Genomic DNA, 27,340 nt, shown 5'->3' with positions numbered 1-27,340 from the left:
CCTCCCTCTTCCCAAATGCTGTTGTGCTCCTCCCACCTTGGGGACAGATGGCCGCAGGTTGCAGGAGTGAGCCGATCTGCAGGAATGTTCCTGCCAGCCTGCAGGGTGGAAATTTTCCTGTTGAGGGAGGGGAGATGGATGTGAGATGTTTCTGGACCTACCCCTTGGCAGCTGCTCTCACCTTCTGATCCAGGTGGCTTCCCGCAGTCCACAATGATGAGGCAAGGGCAGGGGTGAACTTGGGCACTTACAGAAACTCCAGGGGATGAAAACGCTGTCTGAATGCTAGGTTCCCACTGTGCCTTAGTCTCCAGCCTGCAGAGGTGGGTGAGTGGCTGGGTGATTCTGTGATACAACCAGGGTCACAGGGCAGCAACCCCAAGGCTGGCTGCCCCTGCTTCCCACTCCAGACATCTGGTTACAGCTGAGAAAGTGAGGAAAGTGGACAATTCCATCCAGAGTCCTGTAGCTCCACTTCTTATGTGATCAGGACCCTCTCACGACCACAGGCTTTGCATCTGGGAGGTGCGGCTGATGAATCTTCCCTGAGATTGGATGGCGAGGGCTTGCGGTCATGAGTAAGGTGAAGCTCAGCATGCACAGTTCGGCACGCCCCTTTTCTGAGTCTCTCTGACCTCTCGCTGCCTGAAGGGATGAACCCGTGGGTTCCATAGTCAGAGATCAGAGTTGGAATCCCAGCTTCAAGCTTTTTGGAGCCTCCTTTGTGCCTGGTCCGGCGCCGGGTACTGAATGTCAGAAATCAAAACCACGCCAGCGCAGGTGGGTTGTAGGCACTGCCCAAATGCCCTGTAAATGATGTTTTGTAAAAGCCTAAAATCTTGGCATTTGTATCTGAATGCCAGGGTCTTTGCCATTTCCCGTGCTTTGAAATAACAGCATAACATGGAAGGAAAAGGAGAGTACATTTATAAGAGGAAGTGCCGAAGAAGCAACGGATGTGCAGATGCATGTCATGGGCCTCCCAGGGAGCAAAAGAGGAAGCCCAGGAAAGGGACGCTGGGTGCTCCACACTCAAGGCATCCAGTTCACCACTCTGAGCCTGTTTCCTCCTCTGGAAGATGGAAGTGAGAAGAGAATCGCTAGTTAAGCAAGGCGGCTGAGAGGGGCATGCTCTATCCCGAGCCAGGCTGTGAGTTAGAGTCTGGGCTCTGCTGCTGCCTTGATGGGAGACCCCCGTATGTGGTGCAACCCATCTAAGCAGGAGTGGTAATTATGTTCACTTCATAGGGCGCTTCTGAGAATTCACTGAGACCATGAAACAACTGGACCTGACACAAAGTGAACCCTCCTGATGCAGTGGCTGAATTTTGATGTTATTAAAATCTTTTGAAACTCCAGTGAGGAGAGGGGTGGAGCGAGCTCTGCAACATGTTAACCCACAGAAATATGAATTCCTCACATGACTCGGAGGGAGGTCTGTGCTACAGGAAGATTGGTCATGCATATGGATTCACCTGGAGAGGGCAGATCGGGAAGCGTCATGCAGTTCTGATCGATGCCTCACCTCGGCCACCTGAGGCCGCAGCTCCAACCTCTGCTCCCTACCAGGACACTGAGCTGGAAGAATGGAGTCCTAGTCCCACCTCTGCCACTCTTTGCTGTGCAACTTTAAGCAAATCGCTCACCCCCTGAGGTTCATTTCCTCCCCTGTAAAGGATGGAATGTAACTCAAGGATGCAGCATCACTCCTAAATTTGGTGAGTGTGAGTGTGGAGAGAATGGAAAGAGGAAGGGAAATGGCCCTGTGGGCTGCCAGCCACGTCCAGCCGATTCCCAGTCTCAACTACTCCCTCTCTCATTTATTCCTCCCAGTGAGGCAGCTTTCAAGCAGTCAAGAGCCAAGACTCTGGAGCCAGACTTCCCTGGCTACACCGCCCGCCAACTATGTGGCTTGGGCCAGTTGCTGAACCTCTGGCTTTCATGCGCTCCCCCGTGAAGTAGGATGATAATATTAGGCCTCATTGGGGTTGTCTTGAGGATTACCGTGCACGGAAGAATATTATCTACATGCCTCTGAGATAGGTCTGGGATTCCTGGTTTACAGATGAGGAAGCAGAGAGGATCAGATGAACATCAGATAGGAAGAGAGAAATCTGTGTGGGAAAGGCGGGTGTGGGAGCTGAGGATGGATGTGCGCTTCTCCCCTCCACCTCCCTGTCGCACCACTGCACCACGCTGGCCTTCTCTGGGCCAGTCAAATACACCAGGCTGCCTTCCGCCTCAGAGCCTTGACGCCAGCTCCTCCCCTGCTTCTTGCGTCATCCGAGTCTCAGCCACACGTGCCTCACAGATGGCCTTCCCGACCACCCCGTCTGATGGCAGAAGCCTCCTTCCCGCCTCTCTTGGGCTCCCTGCCTCCCCTCTTCCTGCTCGCTTTTCATCCTGATCCTTATCACCACGTGCAATCCTATATCTGCACACTTACTTCCTGTCTTCCCCTTAGACTGTAAACATCATGAGGGCAGATACTTGCCTGGCACATGGAAAGTCCTCAGGAGAGGAAGAGGCACTAGCTAGACCAGAAATTCTCCCTAGCCCCGTGCAGCCCCCTTTGGGACAGGACTGGCACGAACGAGGACTGCTCTGCCATCTGCCGTGCAGCTACCGGCGTGGTGCGCCCTCCTGGAACCCCGTGGTATAGCTGTTATGATCCCTTTCACAGTAGCATAATCAAGACTCCCAGGAGAGACGCGGCTTGCCAAGGTCTCATGGCCCTTCAGTGGCAGAGCCAGCCTTGGAGTCGGCCGGCCTCACTCCAGGGCCAGAGCCCCGAGAGCTCCGCGGCTCGCGTGTCTCAGTGCCGAAGGCAGAGAAGCCGCCTTGGAAAGTAGTGTCATCGTAGGCTCCGCGCGGCGCGTGCATTTTAGCAACAGACTTCCAAGTTTCCAGCGCGGGCCAGGAAAGGGCCGGCGCCCCGCGCCCCTCCGGGTGTGTGACTTTGCCGCGAGGGCGCAGCGGAGCGGCCGCGCCTGATGCTGCTGTTGCCATGGCGACCAGCGCCTCGGCGATTGGTCCGGCGCGGCCGCACTACGTTGCTCCTTGGGCGCGGGGGGGAGGCTCCGGCGCGCCCGCCCCTCCTCCGGATGCTGCGAGAGCAAACCCGGGGCAGCCTCCTCTCGACCCTCCCCTCCTCATCCCCGCGCCCCGCGCCCCGCACCCCGGATGTACGGGAGGGAAAAACCCCAAGGTGGGCCCAGGTAGCAGCGAGGTGGACGCCCCCGCCCAGCCTGGCGACCACAGTTACTCGACGTCCTCGCTGGCTCCTGGGCACGGTGTGAGCGCGCGCTACGTGCCAGGGCCCTCCACAGCCCGCTGCTGGCGCCGCCCCCCGCTCCCGCCCCAGCCTCCCTGGAGGAGCCCGCCACCCCCGGGGAATGTGACTCGCCCCGCGATTTAATTTTATTCCCCTCCACTTCTTGCCTGAGCCGCCTGCTCCTCTTGCAAACACGTTGAGCCTCCCCGCTGGAGAGGGAGCCAGAACAGGGAAGAACGGATTCACACAGGATGGCTTGCAGAAGACGCTATTTGTGAGTATATGTGGCAGGTTTCTGCCTGAAGCCAGAGGCCAGAGGGGCCCGGCTGAGCTGAGAGCTGGAGTGAGGGGCATCGTGGGGGGAGGGGCAGGTGGTTGTGCAGGTGACTTGCAGAGGGAGCTGGCCACCCAGCAGGGATGCCGGCGCTCGGCCCCTGCAGCGGAGGTGTTTGTTGGTGATGACGATGAGAAAAAGGCTATTAGTCAGCAGGTCTTCAGCAGGCTGTGAAATTCCCCACTCTGAGAGAAGGTATCCCCCCTCCCAGATACACATTCAGGGTGCCCAGACCGGCTCCTACTGTTTTGGCTTTGGTTTAGCCCATAGCCTGTTTAGGAAAAGACTCTGCCCAGCACGCCCATGGCCAGCCCTTCAGCCATGCCTGATAGAAGGTCGCAGGCAGGCTGAGGCAGTGGGCAGGATGCTGCGTCCTCCAAGGGCAGGTGAGGGTCCAGCCCACCGTCCCTAGCATGGTGGCATCAGTGTCCAGCTGTGTGCCCAGGTGTTCTGTGGGCTGGCAGCAGAGCGGCTGTGTGCTGGGCCTCACGCCAGCAGCAGAGGCTGTGAAAGTCTGCACGGGGCGGTGACATCACGGGCCCGGGTATTTATGGAAACCAAAGCCTGTGCTTCGTTTATCCAGGCTTCCCAGGGGGCAGTGGGGTTCGAATGCCAGCTTCCCTCACAGCTCTCTGGGCGCTGCACTGTGCTGTTCTAGGAGGCGCAACCTTTGCCCTCCTCTGGGACCCTCGGCTGCGGGGGTTGAGGCCCAGCGTCAGGTCTCCACCTGCCTAAACTATTTGCCCAGGGCCCACTCGTTTGGGGCTGTGCGGTGACCTCAGACCTTAGGAGGTTAGAGAGCACGGCTGAGTCCTCTTGAGCTGGGCTCAGTCGCAAGGCTAAGAAAAGGAGGCCTGGAGCAGTATGTGGGGAGCCTTCTGGGGGCTACCCCAAGGCCTCCCAACTCGGTGGAGGCCCCTTACCACGGCAGGGGCCTCTGGAACCCCTGATAGAGTGGCAGCTCCCCATCACCTCCACTGAGGGAAAGTAAACACACCTCTGCCTCTGCTGCGTCAGCAGCCCCAGGTGGGAGCCCCCGGGGGATGGCGGTGGCCTCTGGTTCGGGGGATGGCGGTGGCCTCTGGTTCGGGGGATGGCGGTGGCCTCTGGTTTGGGGGATGGCGGTGGCCTCTGGTTCGGGGGATGATGGTGGCCTCTGGTTCGCTGTGATGCTCACTTGCTTTTTTAGTGGAGAAGCTCACAGGTTGGTTTGTTGATGCGAGCAGAGCACACCAAAGTTCTCACTCCCTGTGGCAAGGCCCTCGCTGTATTTTCGGAAACAAATAGTAAATCCTCTTCCAGCATGGAACTTCCACCACAGTGGCTGGGAATAGGTCCTCCTGAGACAGCTGTCTCCTCCCTGCCACACCTTTGCCTGGGCCCAGGAGCCTGATGCCAGAGAAATTCTAAACTCTCAGGGCTGTTATATCGGGGAGGGGAGATGTCATGAGGATGAAATGTGACAATTCATATTCAGATTACTTGGCCCAGTGCCTGCTTGCCTCCAGTGCTCAGAAATGTCATCCTCACAAAGGCCTTATCTGGGCAGGCACTAAGACCCCCATTTTAGAGATGGGGAAACTGAGGCTCAGCACAGTTCTACTGAAGCCCTGGAGTATACTAGCCTGGGGTGGGGGTTGTAGCCCAGGAGCTATACTGGAATCACTTGAGGAGCAGTTAAAGAAACAAAAAAACAAAATAAACTGTGTGGGTCCCACCCCCAGACATTCTGGTTTCTAGGTCTGGGGGAGGGCTCAAGCCTCAGGATCTTTTTCGTTTTCTAGATGATTTTAATGTCCAGGTGTGGTTGATGTTCCCGTGATGCAGCTATTCACTGTGGCTGCGTTGCCCAAGCCTATCCAATTGCGGTTTTGCAGGGACAGTGTTCTGTATGGATTCCAATACTCTTCCCTGGAGAGTCTGCTTCAATCTGTTGGGGGCCCAGCCACCTGCATTTGAACACATGGCTCTGGTGGATTTGCTGATTCCTGGAATAAGCTCGTCTAGCCTTCCTGCCTGAGAGAGGGGCTGGCCCGAGGGGGCTCAGAGCTCACTGTCTTCCTTTCCTGTGGGTCTTTTCACTCTTCTCCAGCTCTTAGGGTCCCACAGTCTAAGCATTGTGACTTCCAGGCCCTACCCCCTCTGCCAGCAAACCTATTGGCACCAGAAATACCAAAGAGACTTGGAGGGGGTGGCTCTGTTTGTATGCAAGGATTTTGTAACCAAGAGCAGGTCTTTCCTGAGGTTACCCTGCTGCACTTGATAAGCCTGTGTTTGCCCACCATTACTCCCCACCCAGAACCCGCGGCAGGCCCACTCCTAGGCCCAGGCTCTCCCAGCACCTGCTGCTCAGACCTTATTGTTACCCCGCCTTTCAGTGTGGAAAGGAGATGGGGTGTTGAGCATCTCTAGATGTTTAACTTTCCCAACGGTGGCCCTGTAGCCACTATCAGAGCTGCCCAACTTGATTGCAAAGCGTTCTCATGCTTAGTTGCCTCATTGGGTCTCACCAACTGCTGTAAAATGTGATACTGTTGATCCCATTTTACAGAAGAGGAAACTGAGGCTCAGAGAGGGGAAGGAACTTGACTGGGGTCGCACAGCTGTTTCCTGCCGTACATTTGGCAGTGGTGTCCCTTCCCCAACATGCCACATGTCAAATCGGGACAGACTTGCTCCAGCAGCCCTGTGCATGGCATGGCCAGGCTATCCTCAGCCTAGAGGAGCCCTGCCGGTGGGCCCCCACCCCCACCCCACCGTCCCCACTCCCTAGCCTCCATTTTCGCCGCTTCCACTCCCTGGGCCCCTGGTGTGCACCCAAGGGAGCTTTATGGAATCGAGACTCTGTCCCGGTCAGGGCTCAGTCCATCGTGAAGGTGGCCCACTGGATGGGATAAAGGATGACAACAAAAGCAGGAGAAGATTTCTTAACCCAATGGGGGAACATCAGGAGGCTTCCAAGAATCAGACCCTGAGTCAAACTTGCTAACACCCGAGGTCATTGCTGTACTGGCAGCTTCATGAATGGTGTCTGAATGAAGGATGGCCCCCAATTCTGTAACTATAGCGTCCTTTCATCATCTCTGCAAGGGGCCCCTCTGTCCTCATGGGCATGTCACATCCTGTCACTTGAACACAGGAAGTGAGGCTGTGAGGAGTTTGTGGTGTGTGAGATGTGGGCTGCTTGGCCAGGCCAGTGGAGGACTCGCCCACCCATGCCTGCTCTATCATTCATTCACTGCCTGGAACTGTCCCGACCCCTCTCTTCCTTCTGTTTGGGGGACATGATGACCAGCCGGCCCCTGCAGGAGGCAGTGGTCTCCCTCCGGTGGGATGCCCTGACCCGCTGCTTGCAGTGGGGCCTTCATGAAGGAAGCCAAGCCCTGGTGGGTCTCCCCTAGACAGAAGAAGGGACACTGGTGGGACTGGGCTGGAACATTCCACATACACACACACCTCCAAGAAACTTGTGCATTGAGCCTTCACCATTATCACCTTGGCTGGGTCAGTTCTGCAGGCACAGTTATCAGCATCTGCTGGACAGTGGGCCTTGGCTGGATGCCAGGGAAGAGCAGCCCCAGCCCACCGAGAGAGATGCAGGTAGGGAACCGGAGGCCCAGTCTTCACTCAAGCACGTGTGATGACCAGTAGCCCTTCTTGCCATGCAGTGATCACTACTGAAAATGGTTATTATGAATGACCCACACAGCACTGGGCTATTTTCCAAGAATGCTGTAGCATCTATCCACCCTTTACAGCTCCAGGAGGCCATTGGGCAGGTCCTGGTTATAACTCAGAAAGACTGGGACATGCAGCCAAGGCCGCATAGCCAGGCCTGGGCCTTTGCTTCCCTGCCTTCAGCTAGTGTTCATGGCGCACCTGCTGTATGTCCAGCTCAGTGCTGGAACCACTGAGAGGGTGCTGCTGTCAGGGGATACTGCAGGGGAGAAGGACACAGAGAAATGAAAAGATAGAGAGCCCAATGGGAATGGATTGAGTGAACTGTGTGCCACTCAGGAAGTGAGGAGGGCTTCCTGGAGGAGGTGACCTTTGAACAGAAATCTAAATGATTAGGAGGAACTATCCAGGAGAAGAATGGGGGCCCCGGGTGCAGGGGACAGCAAGTGCAGAGGCCCTGGTGAGGGCATGCTTGGCAGGATTGGACCACAGAGGGAGGATGGTGTTGCTGGAGCAGAGTGGGCCAGGAAGAGAGGTAAAGGGGCTGGGGCTGTTCATGGAGGCCCTGGAGTAAAGAGGCACATTGTCATGCTGGAAGCTAAATATATGAAGAAGAGACTGGGAGTTAGAGGTTGGGGAACTGCACTGGGGCCTCCCAACCATTAGAGGGTATCATGAGCCTGGGGCCTGAAAATTCAGAGGCCTGGCCACTGCCTCTGCCCCTTTGCAAGGCCAGGGCCCAGGCCTGCTCCCCGTTGTATACCCAAAGCTGGCACGGCCTGGCATGATGTTGGGACTTAGAGACCCTGTCTGGGGTGAATTTTAGAGACTGAGAGGAACAGACTTTTCTGGTAGTTGCTGGACAGGCAGGGCAACAAGGAGCGTCTGCTTAGGCAAGCACCTACCTCTGACCCACCTGCCACCATCTACCATCTTCCACCAAAGGATCCATGAAGGACAGGTACAACATCCACGCCCTCCCTGGGCCTCAGAAGAAGCATAAGGCCTGGATTGGCTCCAGCCCCGGGGCAGGACCCTGCTGGGCCTTGGTCAGCCCATGGTCAGCATCTTTTCCCAAGTGCTCCAAGCACAGGCACTGGGCCTAAGCCTCCTGCTCTATGCGGCGGGGCTGATACTCCCCTTCCAGGGTTTGCCTGCGGGCCAACAAGCAGGTTGGGCCCCAAGCTCAACAAGTGTCGTGCCATCCTTGTCCCTCCCTGGAGGCCCTTTGTTGAAGCCCCCCAAGGCCCCCTGTGCCCCTAAAGGACTTAGCACAATCTCCTCAGGGCCCTGCTCTGCCTCCTTGCGCTGACTCACTCACTTGGTCTTTAAGAATAACCAAAAGTGCCTTATCTTGTTGAATCCCACAACTCTGGCAGGGTGGTTGTGTGCCATCCTGTTTTCCAGGGAAGTGCTTTGCTCAGGGTCACAGCCAGTGAGTCTGCCTGACTCCAGACCCTGCTCCTCCCCAGCCAGGTCCGTGTGCCCTTGTGGGTGGGGCCAGTGGGCACCCGGTACACAGAGATGGGATGAGGAAGGGAAGGAGGGCGGTCAGGGGGCCCAGGTGTTGGGGGGCCTGACGCCTTACCCCGAGCAGATTCCAGATCTCCTGGCCGTGAGGCTCTGTCCCTCCCCACCCCTTCCCTACTGCATGCACTACCTGGAATGTGTTGGCCACTGCCGCTGTGGCACGGCTGCCCCCAGCCTGCTTGTCCTGGGGGCTGAAGGTACTTATCCCACAGTGGCTGGGAGCCCCCAACCCAGTGCCTGTGGACCAGACCAGTTTTGTCACCACCAGTGGGGGCTGAGGAGGCGTTGCTCCTGGGTGCTGGCTAAGCTGCTCCCAGGCTCACCTTAGAGCCTGCTGCTTTCCCCCAAAAGCCTCCTGATGACACAGCCTGTCTGCCCTTCCCACTCTTGCCAGCCTGTTGGATGGCTCCTGTCCTCTCACATCTCACTCTTACCCCAGGAGGCTCCCTGCAGGCAGAGCGGATGAAAATACCCTGCCCCTTGGTCTCTGGCCCAACTGGGGCCTTACAGAGCAGGACAAGGAGGCTCCACTCCAGCTCTGTCCCTGCCTCACTGTGTGACCCTGGGCAGGCTGCTTGCCCTCTCTGGGTCTCTGACCTCATCTGGAAAGTTCCTGGTTATGCTGCGACACACAGAGGACTGGGAGTGGGAGGAGTGGTGTCTGCCAGGCACAGCAGCTCCAGGCATGCTGGCTCATTCACATGGCCCCATCCTGCCGATTACACTCATTCATTCGCTCAGCCCATCATGATCACTGGACATCTAGTCCACGTCCTGACACACGCTAGGCCTGTGGGCTACGCCTGTAAGCGGACCAGGCCCGCCCTGCCTGCATGGAGCTGACCACCCAGAGAAGGGACACAGTAAATAAGACCTCGGTGGCACCTGCCAGAGCGGCTCCTGGATAGAGCTGGGAAGAGAACGGGGTGGGGCAGTGGGCTCCCCTTCCTGCACACACCCCTCTCTCTTCAGCCCCTCTGGGGCCTGAGGCCCTCTCTCCTGCTCCTCCTGGCCTCCCACGATCCCACAACATTCCATCTCCTGCCCAGCCCTGCCTGGAAGGCTCCCCCCGCCACACTCTTGCCCATGCTGGCTCCTCTGCCGGGAGTGCCCTTCCTCCCCTTCACCTCAGACCTCACAGCCCAGCCTGTGCCTCTTTCCTGACTCCCCCAGGCAAATGGGTCCCCTCACAGAGCTCCCGCATGGCGAGTCCTCGCTGTGACAGACACAGTGCCGGCCCCTCTGTTGTCACCAGCTGCCCGGAAGTCCCGCCTTTGCTTTCTAGCGTCCCTGCAGGGCCTGGCCTGACAAGGTACAAATCACCATTTTAAAAATTGTGGTAAGATAGACAGAAAACTTCCTTTTTTAAAGCTGAACACTGTTCCATTGTGCAGATCGACCACATGTTTGCCCTTTTTAATTACACACATTTCAGCGGCAGTAAGTGCATTCACAGTGTTGTGCAGTCAACACACCATCCATCTCCAGAACTTCACTTTCCCAAACAGGGCTCTGTGCTCTGTAAGCGCAGACTCCCATCTTGCATCCCCAGCCCCTGGCACCCACCATTCTACTCTCTGTCTCTGTGAATATGACTGCCCTGGGGACATCATGTGAGTGGAATCAGGCAGCATTTGTCCTTTCCTGACTGGCTTACTTCACTTAGCATCATGTCCTCAAGGTTCATCCGTGCTGCAGCAATGGGCAGAACTTCCTTCCTTTTTAAAGCTGAACACTGTTCCATTGTGCGGATCGACCACATTTTGTTTGTCCATTCACCCATTGATGGACACTGGGTTGTTTCTGCCTTTTGGCTATTGTGAATAGTGCTGCTGTGAACATGGGTGTGCAAATACCTCTCCAAGTCCCTGGTCCCATTTCTGTTGGATGTATACTCAGAAGTGGGATTGCTGGGTCAGATGGTGATTGGATGCTGACTGTTTTGAGGAGCCGCCATACTGTTTTCCACAGCAGCTGCAGTTTTACCTTCCCTCCAGCACTGCACAAGGGTCCTGGTTTCTCCACATCTTCGCCATCACTCATTACTTTCTGTTTTTCTTTAATAATAGCCATCCTAATGGTGTGAAGTAGTATCTTGTGTTTTTAAATTTCCCTTTCTTGAATAAAAGTGTGAGTGATGAAGTTTAGCTTACAAAAGGGATGGTTACGTCTTTGTTGTTTTTCAAATGTATTCATATAACTGAGAGATTATTCATCCACATGGTACAAAAAAAGGCGGCACACATTGTCTATTTGGTTCCCTCGCTTCTTATTCTTCTGCCCAGAGGCCACAGCTGTGTCCAGTTCCTTTGGGTTCTTGGTGAATTTCTGTGCATTTATATGAGTGCTTCATCATTGAAGTGCTCCCTCAGCAAGCTGGTGACACAGAGCAGTTTAGTTTTCCCATCACTGTTTTGTGGTTTCTGGATTTGAGCCAATGAAATGCTCAACTTGGGGGACGTGTGACCAGCCGGCCCCTGCAGGAGATGGTGGTCTCCCTCCATGGGAAGCCCCGGCCTGCCGCTTGCAGTGGGGCCTCCATGAAGGAAGCCAAGCCCTGTGTGTCCTCCCCAGGCAGGAGAAGGGAGGCTGGCGGGACTGGGCCTGAACATTCCAAGATGAACCCCCCCACACATTCCTCCAGGAAGCCTATGCGTCGAGCCTTCATCATTGTCACCTTAGCTGGCTCTCCGTCCAGGCCAGTCCTGGGCACAGTTATCAGCATCTCTTTGACAGTGGGCCCCAGATGCAGGCAGAGCTGCCAGAGGGCATGTGGGAGCGGGGCCAGCCTAGGTTGTGCAGGGCAGGCCCCCACACCAAGAATCCGCACAGATATTTACGGGCGTGAAAATCTGCGAGCAACTATCCGAGTCTGGTCCTCACTCCTCTTGACATCTAAACCACAAAATGCATTTCGTATGATTTGAATATGCATTGAGTTTTCCAGGAATGCAACTGCTCTCGCATTCGAGGGAAGATCAGACTCTGATATGTTCGGAGCTCCGCCAAGAGCTGCCACCATTCAGAGCACCACATCACCAAGGACAGCATCTCTCATGGTGCCAGAGTGCACAGTGAACTCCAGCATCCATCTGGGTTTGTGGTCGCTGTCACACGACCAGGCAGGTGACTGTAGGATAGGCCCACCCACCATTAACATGACAAATTACCCTTTATTTTATTCTAAATTATTTTCCTCTTTTTTTTCTCTCTGTAATGTTACCATTCAGCCATTCTCTTGGTTCTGTTTTAAATATGTGTGTGGATGGATCACATGACTCATCAACTTCATTTGAGAAGAGAGAAGAGGATAGTGCAAAGCTCTGGATTTAAGGAGCGGGTTGCTGGACAAGGGATCTTTGTGGTAATGGAGCTATTATGTATTTTGACTTTGGTGGCACTTGTATGTGCCTGTGTGTGTGTGCATGCGTGTGTTTGGTTCTATGCAGGCGTATCATGTATGCAGGCTCCACAGTACAAGCAAAACAGGAAATCTACCTAAGATGGGGGGACAGTGCAGTGTCAGAATCCTGGTGGTGATGGATCCTCTAGTTTTGTAAGATGTCACCATTGGGGGAAATGGTGTATATAAGATCTCTCTGTATTGTTTTTTTTTTTTTTACAAATTGCAAATGAATCTATGATTATCTCAAAATAAAAAGTTTAATTTTTAAAAGGTGAGGGTAGGTATCAGGTCTGACAGGCTGAGATCCCTGGTGATTGAGGACAGCAGACAGCCAGTGACCTCCCAGTCTCAGTTCCTTGGTGGTGCGCCATGGTCACCAACCTCTACTGTCCTCCCCTCCCTGACACCTGAGACACCTTGGGCCCTTCTCTCCAAGGCTGCATCCTACCGGGGGCACTGGGGCCAGCCCCTCATCCAGAAAGGAAATACAAGTCCCTTTTGCTGCCAGCTGGGGCCTGGCTGGCCCCCAGGGGTTCTGAGTTTGAGACCCTGCTCTGCCAGCAGGCAGTGGATGTCAGCTGGCTGATGGAGTGGAGGTCTTATCCATTGTCCCCAGAGATACCTCCCAGAACCGGGGCCCCAGCCCCAGCCCAGGCCTCTTCTCAGGTGGGCCTTCCTGCTCCCCTGGGCTTGCAGGACAGCCCTGCTGACGGCCACTCCTGCCCTCCTCTGCCCTGTGCCTGCAGCATTCCTGATGACACAGTCACCATGCTTGTCTCTGCCTCCTGCCACCACAGTGGGCAGCTGGGACAGAGACAAATAACATTCCATCAAGTGCCATTTTGAAGACAAAAATGGACCAGTCAACTAAAGCTAAAAGGTTAAGGGAAGGAAGCAAGTACTTTTTATGACTTTGTCATTCTACAAATTGACTGTTCTATGAATTGGCTTTCAGTGAATTGACTTGTCACTGGTTGAAGGAAAGCTGGGACATGGCTGGTGAGGTTGTGGGCAGGACTGGGGCAGTGAACAGGGCAGTGGGGAAGCCAGGCCGGGCATGGTGTCGGCTCTCTGAGGGGCCAGGCTTTGCCCACTAGACTGCCCAGCCCAGGAGTCCCAGCTCTCCTTCCCCTGTGCATCCCATTTCCTGAGCATGAGCTCGGGATATCAGGGCTCCGAGAAGCTGGGGCTGCGCCAGAGATGCCCGTCCCCCTTTATATCCCATGGCGTGACCTTGCCACACTGGCCTGACCTCCGAAGGATGAAGGTCCTGTCGGAGCAACCCCTATGGCTCAGCAGGCGGCTGACCTGAGCGTGTCTAACAGAAAAATGTTTTATTGGAACCGACGGCTTCATCCCTCATCAAGATGTCCCTGACATCTGCTTGGAATGGCTACTAAGGGAAGTGATGCATCTTAAATCACCAGGGCCCTGGCTGAAATTCACTGCCTGTGTCTCAAGGCCCTCGTTGGCCCCACGGTAACACCGAGCGTTTTCCTCCCATTTGCCCTCCACCATCAGATAAGAGAGAAATGCCCTCAAGTCTCTCCAACCCCCTTCCTTCTTCAGGTGTCTGTCCCCTGGCCATCTCTGGGCTGCAGAGAGGTAGGGCCACCTCAGAGGAGCTCCCCAAGACCAGATGAGCCCAGCAGATGTGGGGTCCAAGATCTGGGGGTAATCAAAACCTTTTTCTGTGCCTCCCCTGCCAGGACCCCACCACTCTCCAAGGAGCTGCTCAGATGGAACTCCTTATCTGCTGCCCAGTGTCTGTGTGACTTGGGGCAGACGACAACCTCTCTGAACCTATTTCCTTTTCTGTAAAATGAGGCTAATAATTCCAGTTTTGCAGGGTGCCCATCAGGACAGAATGAGGTAATAAGGCCTGTGGTATGTCTGTGACCTATAGAGATTATTCCTGTCCCCTTCCTCCCCTGGATTCTCACGGCACAGGGCTGGGCTTCAGGACGTGCTAGGACTTAAGAAATGTGAACGTCTGGGAAGGGAAGGGAAGGGAAGCTGGGCTGTAATGGTGTATCCATCAGGAGCCTTTGGGTGGCAAACGGCAGAAACTCAAGTCAAAGGGATTTCCGTGGTTACTGTCATTGAATAGCCCACAGTCTGGCTTCAGTGTGGCTGGCTCTAGGGGCTCCGACACTCCTGTGGCCGTGTCCTGTTTACCTTTCCGCAGGACACGTTCCTGTGTGGAGGCTCCAGCCCCCTCAGCAGCCTTAGTCCCCCTGGTCAGCCCTGGGGCTCATGGCCATTCCTGAAACCATCTCCATCCCCAAGAGGAGCCATGTGCTGATTGGCCAGCCTCTTTGTCACTTGGCCACACCTGTAGCTGGAGCATGAGGTCAGCCCCCCTGAACCACTGGGCTGGGAATTAGGAGGAGAATTCAAATGTGTGTGTTTGTTGGGACGGGGGTAAACCAAGTCTAGAAACAGGCCACAGGCTTTGCTTGGAGTTAGAGGAGAGCCTGGCAGTTTGGGGCAAGTCTGGACGGAGCTGGCAGCCTCAGTAGTGTGCAGAGGCCTAGGGCAGCCAGAGCCATGGCTCCGGCACCAGGGAGGCCAGCCCAGCACCCCCCACCGGGCAGCTGGCCCCTGGCATCAGCACAGGGCCTGGAGTCATGGGCTCTGTATGTTAGGGGCTCTGTGGATCTTGGTGGGGGCTGGGGACTGCATCTGCTAGGTAAGTCCTGGGACCCCTAATGTTCAGGATCCAGCGGCATCACTGGGCTGGCACATCCCCCTCTTGCTTTGCCAACTGGGACCTATAAACGAGCACTTTTTCTTACCATTTTATCTTTCCTCTTTTCCTAGTGATAGGTATTTTTTAAAACTGCCTAGGGCATTGTATGTTATGTGAGAAAACTAATGATTTATTCCAGATCAACTGAAATCCTTTTTACCAGCACCTCATGGAGGGGAAACCCTTCCTGGCTGCTCTGAGCCTCCCTGGGGAGGAACGGTGAGGAGAGGCAGTCACGCCCGTGCTGCCGGCTCTGTCCCCGCGTCCCCATCTATAATATGGGTCATTCCCAGCCTCGTGGGCCAGAACCGAGGGGTAGGAACTGCACAGGGGGTTCCCGAGCAAGAGCAACTTCTCAGGGAGGGCCAGGCCACGCGTGGCCTGGGATTCTGTGGCTGGAATTAATGTCACCCTTGTATATGTGTGTCCGTTTACAGAGTGCTCACGTAGGAGGTAATGGGGAAAGTCCCTGGGAACTGGAGGCAGTGCAGGGCTTGGAGCCCGTATGCAGAGGAGACTGGTGTCCACGAGGGACATAGCTCCTCTCAAGGCCCCCGCTGGGCTGAGGTGGGATTCAGACTCTGGGTGTCAGGCCTGGGGCCTGGGCATAGCCCTGTGTTCCCTCTGCCGAGTCTTGGTTCTCTGGGTGCCCCTCTCAGGAGCAAGGGTGCCTGTCTTCACGGCAGCCACCTCCTCCAAGAGCTTCTGGCTGATGAGTCTCCTGGTCCTGGAGCCCCGCCAGGGGCAGGGCTGATGCTGCTGGCCAGACACACCGGCCCCCACCCTGCTCCAGCAGCTGTGGCTTTGCCTCTGTCCTGTCCTTTTTCCTTAGATGTGTCCTTGGCCCGTCATCCAGGCTTGGGCAGGTGGCCCCCTTGCAGGAAGCCCAGGTCCAGACAGAGCATGAGTCCAGAGAGGGAGGGGACCCTTTCCAGGGCTACCCCGCCTATCAGTGGAAAGCCAGGGCTGAGACTGCAGGAGCTGGTCACCCCTCTTCCTACAACTGCATCTGCCTCCACTGACTTCAAACCCGGATCTAGCCATAAGGTCCCGGGCCCCACCGCAGGAGCCTGTTCACTGCAGGGCTCGGCCATTTCCTGCCCTCTTCAGCCTTCCTACTCCCACCCTCACTCCCTTCCTTTCAGCCACACCTGCCTGCTCTTTGCACCCCAACATGCACAGACCATTTCCACCTCCCCACCTTACTCTCCCATGGTGCTGACTGGCCACAAAGATGGCCCTCACCTGCTATGTGACTGCAGACAACCCCTTTACCTCTCTGAGCCCCAGCTTGTTCCTCTGCGAGGTGGGAGAGACAACAACCCCTGCCCCCAAGGATGTTTGGAAGGACAGAGGTCATATACCAGGCACACAGTGGCACTCAGCACATCATGGTGGCACTCAGCACAGTCATTCCCGCTGCCTGGATGTCATCCCCAAGCTGGCACCTCATCCCTCTGAGACCAGTGCTGAGCACGTCACCAACCCAGCATGTAGCACCCCACAGCAACCCTGAGCGTACCCATTCCTCCCATAAGACTGTGGCCTCTGAGGGCAGGCCATGCCTGTCGAGTTCACTGCTGCTCCAAAATTATCCCTGGAGCAACAAAGTGACCAGAGACCCACATTGTCTCCTTTAGCCTGAAGTGTGTTGTTTCCCTTTTCCTTCCTTCCTTCCTTCCTTCCTTCCTTCCTTCCTTCCTTCCTTCTTCCTTCCTTCCTTCCTTCCTTCCTTCCTTCCTTCCTTCCTTCCTTCCTTCCTTCCTTCTTTCATTTTTTAGAGATAGGGTCTTGCTCTGTCACCCAGGCTGGAGTGTAGTGGCCCAATCTCAGCTCACTGGAGCTGTGAACTCCTGGGCTCAGGTGATCCTCCCACCTCAGCCTCCCAAGTAGTTGGACTACAGGCACCCACCACCACACTGGCTAATTTTTTTTATTTTTTTGTAGAGACGATTTTGCCACATTGTCCAGGCTGGTCTTGAACTCCTGGGGTTCCTCCTCCCTCAGCCTCCTGAAGTGCTGGGATTCCAGGCGTGAGCCCCCATGCTGCCTCTCTCTCACATCACCCAGAGGGCACCCCCGTGCCAGGCCTGTGCTGTGTGGTCAGGGGGTGATAGGAAAAGCCGGAGGAGGTCTGATGGGGAGGCCGAGGCAGCTGCTGGAGCAGAGGTGCCCAGGGTGCCCACAGAGACTCAGCCCAAGACCGGGAGGGAACTGGGGAGAACAGGGCATCAAAGGCATAGTAGACCATGGTGCCCAGGGGTCTGGCCTGGGGGTCTGATGGGTGGCAGCGCCATGGCCAAGATGAGCCCCTGGGGTGGGGCCTGCTGGTGTAAGGAGAGCCCTATGGGACACCCAGGGAGGAGCCCGGGAGCACAGAGCTCCTTGTGTCTAGAGGTCGGGGGTGGAAGGAGGTCAGACTCAGGACAGTAACCTTGGTGGCACCAAAGGGTGGAGGGAGCCCAGGAAGAGATGGCTACCGCAGGAGAGGCTGTGTCAGAGGCTGGCACCATCCCCACTCTCATGCCCTGGTGAGGGCACTACCCCCCCCATTCACCTCCTGCACCCAGGGCTCAGCCCACTCACCTGGCTAAGGGCAGCTCTCTCCACTGCTGGCCAAAGCTACCAGGCACCCCATGGGCCGAGGGCACCCAAGGCCTGCCGCCCTGCTGCAGCTCTCTGCCAGGAAAATGCTCTGTGTCCCAAGTGGAGACAGATGCTTGGGGAACAGTGCGTGTCGTGACAGCATCTCGCGCCCCTAAAATAGAAGCCCCCACACTCAGACTGAGCTTTCCAGCTCCTCCCTCTCATGCATGATGGGGGATGGGAGGCAGGTTGGGCTCTCTGTTTATCCAGAAACCAACACATCATTGTACCCACAGGCTGGGGGTGGGTTCTGCTTCCAGGGCCCCACTAAGGCTTCAGGTCCCCTGCAGCTGCCCTCCAGATCCTCCCCTGGATGGTGCTGACTGGCCACAAAGACGGCCCTCACCTGCTGTGTGACTTTAGACAACCTCTTTACCTCTCTGAACCCCAACTTGCTCCTGTGCGAGGTGGGAAAGATAACAACCCCTGCCCCCAAGGATGTTTGGAAGGACAGAGGTCATATACCAGGCACACAGTGGCACTCAGCACATTGTGGCCCTAGCCTTTATTGGCCTCTCCTAACCTTCATGCCCCTGTGGGATTTGTGTGGAAGTGCCCAGCCCAGTGTCTGGCCCACAGGGGTTTGAAAATTATTTTTTCTTTTTTTTTTTTTTTGAGACAGAGTCTCCCTCTGTCACCCAGGCTGGAGTGCAGTGGCACCATCCCGGCTCACTGCAACCTCCGCTCACCAGGTTCAAGCAATTCTCATACCTCAGCCTCCTGAGTAGCTGGGATTACAGGCACCTGCCACCACGCCCAGCAATTTTTTGTATTTTTAGTTGAGACGGGGTTTCACCATGTTGGCCAGGCTGGTCTTGAACTCCTGACCTCAAGTGATCTGCCTGCCTTGGCCTCCCAAAGTATGGGGATTACAGGCGTGAGCCACTGTGCCAGGGCTGAAAATGTTTTTTCTTAATGACAAGGATGTGTGAGTTAAGCCTGAGCTGTTTTGTCACCTGCTGTCTGGGCTCCTGGCCCTCAGTTGCAGGGAGCCTGGGGGCAGGTTTTCCTTTCATGTGGTTGCTGAGTGCAGGCATGGGGTGGAGGAGTGGGTAAGCAGAGCCCTAAAACAGCAGGGAGTTTTCCAGACTCAGGTGGGCTGAGCTCCCGGGCAGGGCAGTTTGGCAGGACGGAGGAGCATTGGAGGCCAACTCTGGGACAATCATCTCACTGTGCCCAGTGGTAGGGCCCCCAGGCCGGCAGGCGGGGTGTCTGGGGTCCCATCCTAGCCTAACCCTTGCTCATTGTGTGACCCTGTGCCAGGTGCTTCTCCTGTCTGTGCTCGGCCACCTAAGACCAGGCCTGGGGACAGTGGGGTGTTCCCCGCCACTCACTGGAACAGCCCGTGTGCATGTGCCTGCTTGCACTTGTGTGCATGTAGTGTCTGTGTGTGTATGGTGCTAAGAGTGTGTCTTGTGTGTGTGCTTGTCTGGCCGTGTGAGGGCAGCATGGTTCTGAGGGTGTGTTGTGGGTTGAGGGGCTGTCCTGTAGACCCTCCATTGGGCATGGAAAAGTCTACAGGGCCAAGATTGGCCTGGGGCCTCCACTGCACCCAGTAGGTATACGCTGTGTCCCCCACCACTGTTTTAGGTCAGGGGCTTAGGTCTGGGAGGGCGGCTGTGAAGCAGAGGCCACCTCCATCCCCTGGCTGTGTCTTCAGTCCACATGGGCAGCTGTGCCTGAGACTGAATGGCCAGAGAGCGAGTTCAAGAGTGTGGTGCTTGGGGAAGGCAGGAGCACATTGCAGTCAGGATAAGGCCTCTGTGTAAGGAACAAGAGACCAGGGGAACATGTATGCATTGCAGGCACATAGATACTGCTCGTCTCTGTGTGCATATGTGTCTGCTTATGTTCACATAAAGAAATCCTATAAGGGGGCCCAAGAGATGGGGCTCTGTGTAAGGAATAAGAGACCATGGGAACATGTATGCATTACAGGTATGCATTGTGTGCCTGGGAGCCTGGTGGATATGGAACATTTAGGAGGGAGAACTTCTGCTTGACAACTTTTGTATTTTAGTTTTGAACCATGAGTATACATTAGTGATTTTAAAATGAAATATTTAAAATGTGTAAGTTGCTAGGTCTGGGGTGAATTGGGTTGCTTTCTGAATATCCTAAGGACCTCTAGTGGAAGGACACCCTCAGGGAAAACTCGCCTCAGCAAATCCTCCATCCTGAGGTTGGGAGGGCTCAGAATGTTCTTCCTGGTTGGAGATCAGCCGCCTGAGCTGACTGTGGGTGGTGCGGGATGTTAGAGCAGGGAGCAGGGGACAGAGCCCACAGGCTCAGGTCAGGAGCTGAGTGGAGCCATTTATCTGCTGAGGAGGCTCGGAGAGGTCTCCACCTTTCTGAGCCTCAGTTTCCTCATCTGTAAAATGGGATTAAGAAACCTAAGCTTCCCAGGCCGGCTTGAGGATTAAATGAGATCCTGTCAGCACCTGAAGGGTCTGACACCTGAAGGTGGGGAGGCTGAAAACCCAGGAAGGACCCCCCAGAAAGGCCAGGCGGACCCCAAAGGGTTTGCTGGAAGCTGTAATTGCCCTGTAGATGGGGTGGTGCCAGATGGTTCTTTCAGGGCAAGGAGTTGAGGTTGGGAGGGCTGAACTCCAAGGATTGCAGGTACACCCCTCCCCTGAGCCTGTACTGGACTAAGGCTTCTTTCTGCTTCTTGCTCATCAGTGAATTGGGCCTAGAATGAACAGGACTTGGCAGCAGTCCTGGATTCGGGACCAAAGGACACTGACTCACAGGCTTGGTCAGGCTCCGGGCCACATGGTGAGGCCTTGGTCCCACCCAGGCAAGCCCAGGAGAAGTTGGACATGCCCTGACCCGAGACACTCAACGACTCGTGCTGCCGTCTTAAGAAGAGAGTCCTTGATGGAGCCTTTGGGGGTCACAGAAGAAGCTGGAATGGTGGTGGGGGCGACATCTCGGTGGTGCTATTTGGCAGGTGTGGTGGGCCAGGTGGGCCTCTCTATGCAAGCCAGGCCTTCACTCCTGCAGTAGATGCCTGGCCTGCCCCATCCTGGGCCTGGACCCTGCACGCCAGGGACCCTCCACCAGGATGTTCCGAGGTCACTCTGCAAGTTTTGTCCTTTCTGGCCCCTTGCACAGCACATACTCCCTCTGTGACCTTGGCTCAGTGGTCGCCTCTTCCTCGAGGCAGCTCTGGACCAGGTTGGCGGGGGCAGCCCCCTGCGTCGCCACCCTACCCATCCACTATCTCCTGGTATTACTTTCTGGATCCCTTGAGGTTACCTTGTTGGTGTATTTTGCCTGTGCCCCTGCCCTACGCAGGTGGTGAAGGCATCTGTCCGATTCACTCTTTGAGTTATGCCTCTGATCATGGCTAGGTGCCTCCGTTTTCACATCTGTAAAGTGGGGAGGAGAATATCTCATGTCACAGGGTGGTTGTGAGCGTGAAATGAATTAGTGCTAAGCTCTTAGACCTGGGAGTGGGGGCTGCATGGAGACTAGATTGGATGAGGCATCATTTCAAAGTGGCTTGAGACTCTCCCTGCCAAAGTTAATAACCGCTTCTCTAGACAAACTCCTCATGACACTGATGGGGAAACTGAGGCCCAGACAAGTCTCACCACAGGGCTTCCGCCTCGCTACCCTGGGCTCTCTGTCCAGGAGGACCTCACTGAGACCCCCATCTGCCCCCGCAGGAGGGAGTGTTCCAGACACAGGCAGGCTGAGCTCCTGGGCAGGGCAGTTTGGCAGGATGGAGGGGTGTGCAGGCCAACCCTGGGACAATCGCCTCACTATGCCCAGTGGTGGGGCCCCAGGCCCGCAGGCAGGGCGGTCTATGGCCCAGAGCCAGGACAGGAAGGCCGGCGGTGGGTGGACAGGAGCCTTCTGTGGCCTTCTCGGGGCTTGGGAGGCCTGGGCAGGACAGGCGGGCGTCAGCCAGTGTAGCAGCCCCTCAGGCCAGTTTATGAGGCGCCTCTAGCCATCAGCTCCTGGGAGCCTCACTGTAACCTCTGATCAGCCCCGTTTTACAAATGAGGAAACTGAGGCTCAGGCAGGGTCATGTGGCTTCTGAGGCCTACACTGGGAAGCCCAACAGGGTCCGTCTGACCCAAGTGCCCTGCCGTGGCTCCTGGGGTCCCACCGTGTGACACTGGCAAACAGCCTCCCCCCTCGGGGATCATGGAATGAGACCGCAAGGTGACACGGTGGCTTTCCTGGGCTCAAGTCCAGAGGCCACCTCTTCACTTCTCTGCGCCTCAGCCTCAGGAGCCCCAGGGAGGAGGGCTGACTGCATCCCATCCCTGAGCTCAAGGGGCACAGTGAGCCTGGGGGACCTGGCATCGCTGTTAGGCTCCCTTCTTGCTGGCAATGTGGCGGGATGGAAGGAGGCCAGGAATGCAGACCCAGCATGTTCTTGTTCACCTCTTCTGTGACACAGCTCATAGCTTGGCTGTGGACACCAATGGCTGACATGTAAACTGCAGGGCCAGGGCCTCGCGTGTGGGGGACAGGGTAGAAGGGTGCCCACCGCTTCCTCCCTTGCCCTTGCTTCTGCCCCAAACAGAGAAACTTCTGGAGCCCTAAGAATGGTCCAACACTCACAGTCAACTGCTGGTAGGAGTGTGTTGTTGGTCCCATCTCTGGGTGGACATCCGGGTATACCCATAGCCCAAAAAACATCCCTCCTGTGCCCCAGCCATGCCGGGAATTGGTCCTAAAGGAGAGACTGTGGCTGTGCACAGAAACCCTATTGAAGCCACTGCCTTGTTTACCAGGGCCAACGAGAGAGACAGCCAAGCTCAACACCCACCGTGGGCAGGGGAATGCCTGCCAGGCTCCACCAGCTTTCCATGGGGCGAGGGGAGGAATGCTTCCAGACCCAGAAACACACTCGAGAGACGGTGCGAAGTGGGGGAAAGTGTTTCACAGAGTGGAGTGTATTTTTGTGTAACTAAAACACATCTACACCCAGGCACAGGCACAGCCAGAAAATCTCCTCAAATATTAACACTGGGGTATCCCCAGGGAGTTGGAATGGCGGATAATTTTATTTTCCTTGTTGTGTTTCACTGTTATTTTCTAAAGTTAGTACAGTGAATGTATGTGACTTATTTAATAAGAGGGAGGGGGACAGTGGAACAGGGAGGTCTGTGGCCTCCCCACCCCTTTGGAAACTGAGGCAAATTCTCACACAACCCCTTCCGAGGTCTATAGCAGTCTGAAGCGTCCCTGCCTCAGGCCCCTCCCGGGTCATGCCCTCACACCAAACCACAGACCCAGCCCACTCGCCAGTTGCCGCTGGCTAGTCATGGCAGCTGCTGGGGCTATGAGCCGACTCCCAGAGTCTCCCTTCTCCCCATGGTCCCTGCCTTCCTTCCCTTTTCCTCCCATTCCCTCTCAGGAACACACAAGGTCATCGTCTGGCTGAGACAGCTCAGAGCTGCCTTTGGCCACCTGGACCCCGCCCGAGGCCTGGATCCAGGTGTTCCTTCCAGAAAGCACAGGGTGTTCTGGAATAATTCTTAAAGCAGTGAATGGATTCTTTAAAAACGGACAGAACTGTCTAAGCTTGGGAGGCTCGAGGGGATTCACTGGTTCTGCATTAGGTCTGGGAGCTTCTGAAGCAGAAGGTACACATAGATGCTCCAGCAAGGATGACGTGCAGGTGGCAGAGAAGCTCATGGAAGGATGGGTCGCAGCATCCCCAACAGGGAAACAAGGTTAAAACCACAGCCAGTCCCCTCTCTTCCTTTCTCCATCATCGTGGTGTGTGCTTGACTCCACTTCTCGCCATGTCTTCTCACAAGACTTTCAGGAGTAAGCGATTCTTGGCCAAGAAAATAAAGCAAAATCATCCCATTCCCCCGTGGATTCGGGTGAAAACTGGTAATAAAATCAGGCACAACTCCAAAAGGAGACATTGGAGAAGAACCAAGCTGGGTCTATAAAGAATTGCACATGAGATGGCACACATATTGATGCTGTCTCAAGGTCACAATCATGTTGCCATATCAAGCTGAAAATGTCACCACTATCTGGAGAGTTGGACATGTTTTATTGGGAATATATTTTTCTCTCTGAATATGTTATGAACGCGTTGGTTGGCTGGGTTCAATAATAAATATGTGAGACCTTTCATTTAAAAAAAAAAAAAACAGACATGGCACCACGTACATCTGCCTGAATGGCTAACATAGAAAGGGACAACATGAAATGCCAGGAGGGCTGTGGGGAAACTGGATCACTCACCCGTTGCCAGTGGGAGTGTGAGATGGTACAGCCATGCTGAAAAACAGTTTGGCAGTTTTTTTTAAAACTCATCATACACACACCATACGACCTACCAGCTGGGCTCTTGGGCATTTCTTCCAGAGAATGAAGACTGGCGTCTACACAAACACCGGCCCAAGAACACTTGCGGCAGTCCTAGTCATAACAGCCCCCAAACCGGAAACTGCCCAGATGCCCTCAGCGGATGAATGGTTAAATACACTGTCCCGGCCACGCTGGGGAGCACTGCTCAGCAGAGAGGCAGAGCGGACCCTCCACACCCAAGAGTGGCTGAATGCAGAGGGTGTGGGGCTGAGTGCAGAAAGTCGGTCTTAAAAAGTGGCACACTGGATGATTCCATTTGTGTGGCACTGGAGAGATGAAAATATGATGGGGATGGAGAAGAGATGGGCAGTTGCCAGGGATGAGGGCTGGTGGGAAGAGGTGAGGGGGCTACAGAGGGGGCCTGGGGAGCCTGGTGAGGAGACAGCCCGGTGCTGGATCATTGTGGTGGCCACACAGAGCTGGGTGAGAGGGAATCACATGGACACACAGGCATGTATAACCGGCGAAGTCCCCATAGGCCCAGTGGGCTGTGGCTTTCCTAGCATTGATGGTGTACTGCAGGTGTGCAAGATGTTATCTCTGGGAAAGGCTAGGGGAGGGGCACACAGGATCTTGTACCTTTTGTTTGGAACTTTCTGTACGTCTATGGTTATTTCAAAATAAACAGTTTTTTTTTTAAGCCCTAGGTGCAGGAACTTGGTCTGCATTAGAGCCTAAGCATCCATATTTCTTAAAAGCACCCCAGGGTGTTTACCCTACAGCCAGGATAGAAACACTGACCACTTCCTCATTTAGCAGAGGGAAACTGAGGCAGGGAGGGAGGTTTCCAAGGCCACGCAAGTGATGTGCAAGAAAGGGGATGACCACCAGTTCCAGCTGAGCCTGAGGTCTGGGCTTCTGTTGTTCCAGGCTGGTGCTGGACACTGAACGTGAGGCAGACAGTTTGGTTTTTGTCTTCGTGTAAATTGATACTGAAGTATTATATATGTACAGAAAAGTGCACAATTCATCAGCGTATGGCTTGTAGAATTGCCACAAACTGAACACACTCATGTAACCAGCACCCAATCTCAGAACAGACCACACCCCAAGATCCCTGCCCCTGCCCCTGCCAGTCACAGCCCATTCCCCGGGGCCCCTCTCCTGACTTTGTGCAGCACAGAGCCAGCACTTTTTCCTGCTCTTGAACTTTGCTTCAATGGTCGGGTGCTATTTAGAAGCAGTGCCAGGGTGTAGGCCTGGGGCAACCAGTTGGTTCTGAAAAGGAAAAGGAAGCAGCCTCCCCAGGAGGCCGTGAAGTGGGACTGGGGACAAAGGAGGAGGGGCCTCACTCAGCACCACCGGAATGGGCTGCTTGTCTCTGAGCCAGAGGTGAAGGATGGAGAAGGGGCTGGAGCCCTGCCTAGCTGACCAGCTGCTCTGTGTCCATGAGCCTGGACCAGGGTCCCCCAAAGATCCTGGGGGTGAAGCAGGGGAAGCAGTGCAGCTCTAGCAGGTGGACAGAGCTCTGGACTTGGGGCTGGCAAACCTTCAGGGAAACTGGGTGCCACTGAGCTCGTTGCTGCACCTCTCTGAGCCCCAGTGCCCTCATATATAAAATGAGACTCATATATTCATATATTTAACAAGTATCTATTAACATAGAGTTAATGTGTTAAAAAATATGTGTGCATGTCAATATAACATTTATATTTTTTTGTATGTTGTTGGTATCACACATTAATATATGTAATATAATATGATATAAAGTATATTGAATATCATACAAATCTTTTGAGTCCTGTCCAGAGCTAGCTTTTATGGAATGCTGACTCTGTTCTTGGCACTGTTTTAAGCCTTTTAAATGTATTAACCTGTTTAATCTTCCGAAAACATTACAGATGAAAAAACTAAAATGGAGCACAGAGAGGTTAGTTAACTTGCCCAAGGGCACTCAGCTAGTAGGTGGCACAGCTGGGATTTGAACTCTGGCCCACTTGGCTCTAGAACTCATGTGTTAACCTTTAAGCTCTTACATCTCAATATACACTAGTCTATGTAATGATAATAATGATGTATCTCAAATATGCATGCAGTGGCGTTTTCTGATTTGCAAAGCCCTTTCACTTCATGGGCACTATCTCATTTCTCAACAGCTCTGGGAGGTGGGTTATTGCTATCCCTGGGGCACACACCAGTTGGAGTCGGTTCCAAATTCATGTCTGCTGGGCCGAGGGCTCTCTCTGAGGACCCTGTGCACCCTCACTCTGGGCCTTTTTTGCTGGGGCCTGTTCCTGGCCTGTGCACTGCTGTGCTGAGTGATGAAGAAGGATGGCAGGGAGAACAAGGCCTCAGTCTTGGCTGGACAAGGCTGCAGACAACTTGGACCCAACAGGGCAGTTGACAGAGGGAGGGTCTCCGTTCAGAGCCAGTCCTAGCTATACTGTCTTGGAGGGGCGGGGCACCGAGGCAGCTGGTGGGAGGAACTGCTGAGTGTTCCAGGCCACAGAGGATTTCTGGGGTGGCGGAGTGGGGGTGCAGGTACACAGGTGGGGAGAAGTGGAGAGGGCAGGCAGGGGGCACTGCCTGCTGTGGGGTTCAGCACTGGGCCACAGCAGGCCTGTGAGGGCACATTGCATCCACCTGACAGTTTCCCGTCTTCACATGCGGACTTCGGCGACCGTACTCTCTGGTTGGAGAGAGAATATTGCACACAGCTCAATTCCTTGGACCCATGTACCACAGCATGTAGGGTGTGACTGTACCTCTGTTGTGTGGCTCAATGAGTTAATACCTGTGAAGTGTTAACTCTCCTGCACTTAGAAACTGCTCAAAAAATATTTGCTAGTATTAGGGAAGTGAGAGAGAGGAGAAGAAAGAAAGGAAAGGAGGGAGACAGGAAAGGAAGAAGGAAGAAAGGAGTCTGCTGAGGGAGGTGCAAGGTAGACAGAGAAAGGGGTTGACATTTGAGCAGGGTTTTGAAGGGCGAATAGGAGTTTGCATCTGGATAAGGAGGCAGGGAATGGGATGGTGTTCCATGTATGGGGTCTCCCTGAGCCATACCTTCAGCCTCTGTGAAGTGGGAGCATGATTCCATGCACCTCATAAGGTTAATGCAAGGGTCAGATGAGGAAGTGTGTGGGAAGAACACACAGCCTGAGGTGGGCTCACTGCAGTAGGTGAAGATATTGCTATGTTTGTCATGATGTGGCCAGAGTGAGATCAGAGCTGGGGAGTTGAATCTCTATGGTTGTGGCAGGGCAGCCCTGGGCCTGGGAACAGTGGGCTCTGCCTGTGGGGCCCAGGAACCTGGCACCATTTTGTGGTATCTTCGTCGCATCGTATTGGTATCATCTCATGTGGCTCGTGTGCAGCTGAGCGGCCAGGCTGGGGGATGGAGGGCTGGGTCCTCTTGTCCAGATCCAG

The 27,340-nt window shown here is 55.0% G+C and overlaps 2 protein-coding genes across 8 annotated transcripts in view; both read left to right on the top strand.

Moving 5' to 3' along the window:
• IQSEC1 (IQ motif and Sec7 domain ArfGEF 1) overlaps window positions 1-27,340 on the top strand; it is a 394,136-nt gene that overhangs the window by 216,200 nt on the left and 150,596 nt on the right. Inside the window, exon 1 of one of the 7 annotated variants that reach the window (XM_032149773.1) lies at window positions 3,103-3,548. The exons of 5 other annotated variants lie outside the window; for them this stretch is intronic. In XM_032149773.1, the coding sequence (XP_032005664.1) occupies window positions 3,526-3,548 (23 nt within the window). In that variant the 5' untranslated portion in view covers window positions 3,103-3,525. Of the gene's footprint in view, window positions 1-3,102; window positions 3,549-27,340 lie in introns of those variants that run through there. One more of the 7 variants, XM_032149771.2, reaches the window with a different exon arrangement.
• Window positions 23,347-25,212, top strand: LOC116466760 (large ribosomal subunit protein eL39-like). The gene has a single exon (XM_058437298.1). The coding sequence runs from the start codon at window positions 23,392-23,394 to the stop codon at window positions 23,545-23,547; it is 156 nt and encodes a 51-aa protein (XP_058293281.1). The 5' UTR covers window positions 23,347-23,391; the 3' UTR covers window positions 23,548-25,212.

Source organism: Hylobates moloch, unplaced genomic scaffold, assembly GCF_009828535.3.
Source record: "Hylobates moloch isolate HMO894 unplaced genomic scaffold, HMol_V3 SCAFFOLD_4, whole genome shotgun sequence".
Taxonomy (NCBI): Eukaryota; Metazoa; Chordata; class Mammalia; order Primates; family Hylobatidae; genus Hylobates; species Hylobates moloch.
This window is presented reverse-complemented; position numbering and strand designations above follow the sequence as displayed.